Source organism: Triticum urartu, chromosome 5A, assembly GCF_056163025.1.
Source record: "Triticum urartu cultivar PI428250 chromosome 5A, HENAU_Tu73, whole genome shotgun sequence".
Taxonomy (NCBI): Eukaryota; Viridiplantae; Streptophyta; class Magnoliopsida; order Poales; family Poaceae; genus Triticum; species Triticum urartu.
In genome coordinates, this window is record NC_141877.1 from 678,856,582 (window position 1) to 678,864,513 (window position 7,932).

A 7,932-nucleotide genomic window follows, 5' to 3' on the forward strand; every position below is an offset into this window, starting at 1 on the left:
ACTTTGGCAACTTCATTGACAAATGCATGGCACCAACACTACCATATGCATGGCAAGTTTAGTGTGTCAACTGTTTTGCATTCTCAGAACAATGTATTCATTTACAAGGCCAAGCACTACGTGTACGGCAATGTAACTACCACATGCATGCCAAGTTAATTTTTTTTGAGTTGTTTCTATGCATGGCAAGATCAATATATATGCTTTCCAATATCAGTGAAATTCACATACGCTTTCGAAGAAAGACACTAACCTGTAGAAAATTTGCTATGTGTAAATTCTCATCATCTGTCTCTCCAACGGATTACATGAGTATAGCTGGGGGTTTTTCAGTGATGTGTTTGCCAACTGTTGTAGCCCCGCACCTAGAATTTTTTGTTGTATTGCGCTGTACTGCTGGACAAATCTGAGAATTGAATTGCTAGGGTTCACATACCTTTTTATAACAGCGTTAAACCCCTCACTGCGTTGGGTAGTCTGTAGGAAGGGGTAGAAACACTGCATAAAATAACCTGGCACCCAGAATTTTCTCTTATTCCAAAGGTTCTGTAGGGTCTCATTGTCGTGGACTTGGTACTTTTCTATCATTGCCTTCCAGCTTGTTTCGAACTCTTCTGGGGTTAAGCTGTGGTCAACACATAACTCAAATGCTTTGTGGAGGTCCGGCCTTTCAGCAAAGAAGGGGCCTAATGTCTCTTCCGCCTTTTTATGACATGCCACCTGCAGTGCCTGTGTATGGTTGTTGGGAACACGTCCTCAATGCCTCCACGCATCCCGAAATCCTGGTCTGTTATCATGTTCATTGGCGCGAGGCCGCCCATGCATTCCAGAAATGTTTTGAACAGCCAAACATAGCTGCTCTTATCCTCGTTGCAAACAAAACCGCATCCAAACTGCAGCGACTGGTTGTGGTTGTTTATCCCAATGAATGGACAGCATGGCATCTTGTACATGTTAGTTAGATACGTCGCATCAAACGACACACGGTCACGAAAGTGCTTGTAAGACCTGCGCGCTGCACCATCTATCCAGTACATGTTCACAGCGCGGTCCTCATCATCCAGTTTTATTCTGTAGAAGAAATTTGGATCCTCTTTCTCCTTCTGCATGAAGTATGCAATTGTGCCGTCCATGTCTGACAATTGACTTTCCCTGCGATACTTTGCTACCAGGTTTACCACATCTGAAGGCGGGTATGGCAGGCTGCTCAGCTTGCCGCTTTTGCTGTGAATCATTGAGAGGATGTGCACCATTCTCCCAGGCTGGAGGTTGCAGTCATGCAGTAACTTCACGAGCTGTTCCTCTTGCGGGGTGAACCCACGGTGAGCGCTCAGAAACTTCACAAGGTCAAATTTCTTTATCATGTCATGGTTGTGGTGCCCAACATATTTTGTTACCACCCAGCAAGCCCCTTCCACGTTCAGCTTCATTCGGGCAGGGCAGTTTGTTCTCACCATAATATCTCGTCTGCGTTCTGGGACTGCTGGACCATCACCCCCTTTTTTGGTTTGTCTCTCCTAGACTTGTGACACCTCATCCCTGCTCGGTTGTACTCTCCAGTTTTCTTAAGCATTCTCCGATGATCCGTGTATATAGTAAAACCATGGTATTTTGCATAACGCTGATAGTACTCCCTTGCATCTTCAAATGTAGCAAATTTCATCCGCTCATACGGTTCTGCTAGCTGCGCCATTGTAGACTGCATCTCGTCCTCAAGCGGCTCTTGTTGATCTTCACCATCAGGTTCGTCCCCGCTCTCTGTATCAGAGTTTCCATCATCAGATCCTGGGTTGCTTACTTCAGTCTCAAAAGTGTCATATCCAGTCGTACTTGACGTGCCTGCCATGCTGATAACAAGCGGTCCCTATTTGCTTGACTGATAAGTATGTTGTTTGTGTGAATGTGAAGTAGTCCTGGCAGTCGCCGCCCCTTGGTGCGAAGTACAAGGCCCTGCAATTTACAAGTACACAGTTCACATTTCTCATTATTCTTATATTTATGCCCATGACAAGTCGTACGTCCAACACATGGCAACTTCCATTAATGTACTTCACTGTATTCTCTCTTTTCTGGGAAATACACTGTAATATAGCTTCTTCTTTTTTCCCACAAAGATGTCAAGTGCATCCACATTCCTATGGCAAGTTAGGTATGTTATAGACCGTTAACCTGCGTATGATGATGCAGGCGTTGCTGTCACCATTGTCCTCCCCACGGCATCATCCTCTGTTCCTGCATTTTTCTTAAAACTGTAAGTTTTCTTGCCTACGAACCTACTTTTTTCTTACTTACAACATGCATTGTTCTTTAAAATTCCAAGCTCACCACACAGTGCCATTGGGAATTGCTGCTATTGTATTGCTTGTGTGCTGCCACTAGGCATTCCTTGTACGTTTGTCCTGTACCCCATGGCAGATGTGGATGCGTACAAACCACCTGCATTTTATTTATAGCGAATCAGATTTTCGTCCGTACGGAAGGTCTTTTTCTAAATTCTTTTCTTAATGCATTTTTATGCATATCAAGTACCTTTGTCCATGTACTGTTGTAGCAGTGGTAGCAAAGGTCCATTTGAGTTTAGATCGTCATAATCCTGCACACCCCATGGTGTCATTTGCAGTGAGCCATAGAACCAGGGGTTCCCTCCATTTGTTTGGTCCATCCTCGTAATGAATGCCTTTTTGTTTCTCCCCCTTCAAATATATGCGAAAACATATAGTTAAAACATTTTTCTATATTTTCAGTACAACGTGGCAATATTAGCAGCACACACATGGCAACGTGACTGGTTTTATGCATGGCAGTGTCAGTTGTCCACACATGGCAACATTCACTAGATCATGGCAGTGTTAGCAGCACACACATGGCAACGTCAGTAGTCCACACATGGCAACATTCACTTTATCATGGCAATATTAGCAGCACGCACATGGCAATATCAGTTGTCCACACATGGCAACATCTGACTAGATCATAACAATGTTAGCAGCACACACATGGCAATATTAGCAGCACACACATGGCAACATCAGTAGTCCACACATGGCAACATTCACTTTATCATGGCAATATTAGCAGCACACACATGGCAATGTCAGTTGTCCACACATGGCAACATCAACATTTGTACATGGCAATATTAGCATCACAAGCATGGCAATGTCCATCAGTGCACACCTGGTTTCAACTGAAACTTTTGCTTCCCCTAACAAGTTCTTCTATCATCATTTATATGCTAACAATCATCATCATACACATGTCCAAAATTTATAATCAGTTTCCTCTGTAGCAACCACAATCATTTGCATGGCAACAATACAGTAAGGCTACTACTTTTTTCTACTATGTGTAGTACATTCTACCTTTTCACTAAACAATTCGGAAGATGGCAAGAACACCAAAACATAATTGGCAACAATTTTGTGTAGCAGTACGAACTTGCTTTTTCATTGTATTCATCATGCATGCTCTTTTTTTGCAAACAAGGATAAGTAGTTGATGGCACAAACAGAAGCTCTATGGATGAGTAACATGGCAAGATTTGTATGGTACTAACGGGAGACGGGGGCAGATTAGGAGTGAGGGGGCAAGGGAAGGCGCGTTGGCGGCCACAACTAACCTGCAATTACCTCAGATCTGGCCTACTTCTCGTCAGATGTTGCCATGGCAACTTGCACTGGGTAGGGGCAGGGCAACAATGGAGGGGGCGGGGGGAAGGGGAACGATGGAGTGGCAGGCAGGGGAAATAAATCCTTGGATCGAGAGAGGTAGGGGATGGCCAGTTGGATCCAGCGTCTGGTAGGACCGGGGTCACCGCCTGGTTATTGGGGCTCGTGCAGGCGTTCGGGCCTTATGATTGACTGCCCGAACACTTTTGTTCGGCACGTGATGCTCCCGCTCCGAACAACTAGTTCGGACCGGACTCCAGTAAGCCCGAACGTTCGCCACTTATCGGCGTCCAAAACCTTTTGTTTGCTAAACCAAGAAATTGGATGATATTGTGCAGATTCTCAGTATCGGCGGGAAAGTATCTAGCAATAAAATGCCCCAAATTTCTTAGGGACGACGACTCATGGCTGTTAAAGGCATCATCACATCTAAGAAAGTCCGGGAAGGGGGTCTACTACACCACAACTCACAAGGATTCTTGGCTCCAAGTATGGAGACTGAACGAAGAATCAAAAGCATCCCATGGGACGCCGCCGGTGTGGGAGATGGTGCATTATGTTGAAATTGAACCTCCCATGAGGCAACTATTGCACGGACGCCAACATATGAGCCAGTCTTGGATCTTAGATCACGAGGATGCCAAACCAGCGGAACTTGGATACTATGAATGGGACTCTGACAACGATCGTGATGTTACTCCTCTTGCAGGAGAAGGCGATGGTGATGACGACCATAGTAAGCGCTACTGGGCTTGTTCGTTGGACCATCTAGGGCACCATCCAGACAAGGAGATTGCTTTCTTGACTTCTCTGTGTGATGGTGGGGTCTACGCTTATTTCTTGGGCACCAAAGTGCTCCAGTACTTGGGTGACAATTCCCCCTCACGGGGAGAACAGTTTATTACCCCACCCAGAGTGAGGGAGTCATATGTGTACACACCTTGTAGGTTCGATCTTCTTCCTGATGAGAACGATACTTTGTGCTGATCTGGGTAGCTAGATATGACAATATTGATACTCAACTTTAATGAACAAGACAACTGAGTATGTAATTCGCATACGATTTTTTTCTTGAAGCGATTTTCATGTACAGGGCAATGCAGCAAACTACAGGCGGGATTATGGGCTAATACAAGAGTTGAAGAAAGTGGGCACTTATTTCATTTTTTGGTCTTTTTTGTGACAGAAACCCTTGTTTGGAGACCAAAAAAAAAAGAACTGTTGCTCGATCTGGTCGGGCTTTTGCATTTAACGGTTTTTTTACAAGAAAAGAACTCCTACAACATTGGGGGCGACTGTTATGCTTGATGGTGTTTGTATGTTGAGGACGTGTGCCATGTTGGTGCTCAAGACAAGTATTGCACGTGATCTTTCTCTAGAAAACAGTAGTAGTACATGTGACGACGATGAAGCTTGAACCAGTTTTGCATAAGACTGCACCACCTAAAGCTTTTTATATTATGGAAAATGAAGCCAAACATTGAGCAAATTGGCAAGAATTTATCTTACTACACACACACACACACACACACACACACACACACACACACACACACACGCACGCAGGTTTACAACCAAGTCCATGAAAAGCCAAAGAAATGCAGAAAAAACAAACGCTCCTCTTCTCTGTCACCGATGGTAAGGACATGGGGCCGAAAGAGGAGAACACCTTGCCACCGGGTGGAGATCAGCGGGGCCCCGCCATGCATGATCTTAAAACACTGAACAAACATGCATCTTCGAGCGACCTCGCCTTTGCCGGAGAAGAGAAGAGGTGCTACACACCTCACCGCGCAGGAAGAATAGTTTTTTTTTTTTAGCAAAAAAGGGTTTCCCCTTCGATTTCCATTAGAGAAACCACCAGAATCCAGTACCAGTAGCCCGATTATTACAAACCAAAATAGCCAACACATCTAGAGAAATATCCAGCCGCCTCTGGCAGCTACCTCACGCTAGACAAAGCACACGTGCGCAAACCAACCTATTACACATCTACCAAAAGAACGCCAAGCTCTTTGCAGCAGACATCTAGACTGGAACAGCTTCTTCTCCCTGAAGAACACGCATTAGACGCGCGCAGGAAGAATAGTAATGAGGGCAAGCAGACCAAACTCACCAAAACAGAGCACGTATGCCGATCATCGGCGCCAACCCTAGACGTACGATAAGGACCCGCCGGAATGGGAGGTCCGGCCATCACAACTCTCAGGCGCTCCTCAACACCAACAGAGGCATCACCTGAGCGGGGGACTTATTCCAAGGAAGAGGAGGCGTCACCGCCAGACCTACCTCTCCTGCAAAGCTACAACACCTAAAACCTAGGGATGAACAGTACCGCACACTGATCCGGGGCCTGTGGCAGGGCCTAGGTCAAGTAGCAGATCTGCTGGAACGTCGCAACGTGCTCCTCCGCGATGGATATGAAGAGGTCGAATCCGCCGTTCTCCTTGTGTGACGGCACAAGGAACATGATCCCCTCGACTGGCCAGTCCGGCAGCAGGAAAGCGGCAGGTTCCCCGGTGCCAAAGTCAAGCTGATGGAAGCCGAACCGCAGCCAGCTATCCACCTCTGCGTCCGGGCACAACATCGAGCCCGCAGGGACCGTCGGCGCGATGAGCTCCTCACCGTTCGCGTCAGCCACCCCGCCAAAGTCCACGAAGGACTGCACGTACTCCCCGTCGATGCGTGCCACAGCGTCGCGGATGGTCTCGACCACGCTGCTGTAGCTCGAGTTCAAGACGTCCCGGACCTGAAGCCTTGGGAACGCCCACAAAACCATGTTCCCGAAGAAGTTCATCGGCACGGGAGGCTCAGCCATGCCCCTGCAGTTCACGGCCACCCTCACCGTGGTGAATTCCTCCGGTTTAAGGCCCCGCGCCGCGGTGATCTTCTTCCAGACGTGCGCGAGCAGGCACTGGAACGTGCTGCAGCGGGCACAAACACGGGCTTTGAGATTGGCGACGAACTCGGCTGTGAAGTGCACCGTGAGGTTTTTTATCCTCTCCACGGGGACGACGGTTCCTTCTCTGCACGTGAATTCCACTGACCGGTGGTCGAACACCGGGGTCGGCGAGCTTCGCGGCAAGGCGGTTTCCGCACGGTTGAGGAATGGGGTCGGCATGATGAAGTCCATACCCTCGCGGACCGCTGTTGCCCACGCGGTGAAGAACATGCTCATGGAGTGGCCGTCGGCGACACGGTGGTGGGAGCACATCCCGACCACAAGACCTCCGCACCCGTACCTGTTCAGCTGGATCTGCAGCAGCGCGTCCCCATTGTTGTGCTGCAGGAAAATATATAGGCAAAAAAAAATCCATATGCTAGGTCTAGTCTGATCATGCGAGTCATGAAAGAAGAAAATCCTCAATCGATAGGTACCCCTGGCTCTGGCGTTGTAGGGTAGAGGTGGTCGACTCTGGTGGCCATCCGGCCTTCCACCAGCACGTCCGCCAAATTAGCCGGTAGCTTGGTCTCAATCAGGAGCACACCCTCGTTGTTGACGTCGAGGAAGTGCCGGCCGTGCTCGTCGACCACGAGGCGCCCCGCCAGGTGGGGGAACGCCACGACCGCCTTGAGAAGCCCGTCCTTGAGAGCCTCGTTGGACGGTGCCGGTGCGGGGTACGCTAGCACCATGGCAACGAAGACGTCCACGGCAGCGCGGTCGAAGAGGGTTAGTGGAACCTTCTCACCGACGAGCGGGTGTGGCACCGGCTTCACCATCGTGCTGCTCGTGATCTCCATTGGTCGGATTCTAGCTAGTATTTTGGCCCGCTAAAACACTTTGTAATTAACCTCGATCGAGTAGTGCATGCGCGCGCTTTGGCAAACGGATCAGAAGCATGCATGTGGATCTTATAGTGCACGTTGCCTCTCTCTTTTCTTTTGTTGCGAAAAGGCCTAAGACCATATATTACCGAAATGAAAAGTAACGAATGTCAGGTACAACACATGGCAACTATGAACGTTTTCGACGCCAAGTTTAGTGCCGCAAGGACGGCAAGTTAGTTGGCAAGCACGACAATTTTCTATAAAAACAAATAAACCGAAGCATTAAAGTTGTCATTCTCGCATCACTAAACTTGCCGTAAAAAATGTTCGGAGTTGCCATGTGCTCCTACTAAATATACGGTACTTATCAAATTCCATATATTATGCACAAAAATGCCACACCCACGTACGATACTACTATCTCTCGAAACAGGCTTAACAAGGTACATGGCCGAATGGTATAAGGTTGTGATGTAGCCCTCTTACAAAGCAGATT

At 47.9% G+C, this 7,932-nt stretch overlaps 1 protein-coding gene across 1 annotated transcript; it reads right to left on the minus strand.

The window, feature by feature from the left end:
• Window positions 1-5,924: 5,924 nt before the first annotated feature.
• LOC125506530 (tryptamine benzoyltransferase 1-like) lies at window positions 5,925-7,409 on the minus strand. The gene is made up of 2 exons (XM_048671328.2): window positions 7,047-7,409; window positions 5,925-6,951 (listed from the first exon to the last, which is right to left on the minus strand). The coding sequence occupies exons 1-2, from the start codon at window positions 7,407-7,409 to the stop codon at window positions 6,034-6,036; spliced, it is 1,281 nt and encodes a 426-aa protein (XP_048527285.2). The 3' UTR covers window positions 5,925-6,033.
• Between the last annotated feature and the right edge of the window lie 523 nt (window positions 7,410-7,932).

Coding starts and splice junctions, on each gene's coding strand:
- LOC125506530 (XM_048671328.2), bottom strand. CDS start 7,409: ATGGAGATCACGAGCAGCACGATGGTGAAGCCGGTGCCACACCCGCTC. Junction 6,952..7,046: donor CTACAACGCCAGAGCCAGGG/GTACCTATCGAT, acceptor ATTTTCCTGCAG/CACAACAATGGGGACGCGCT.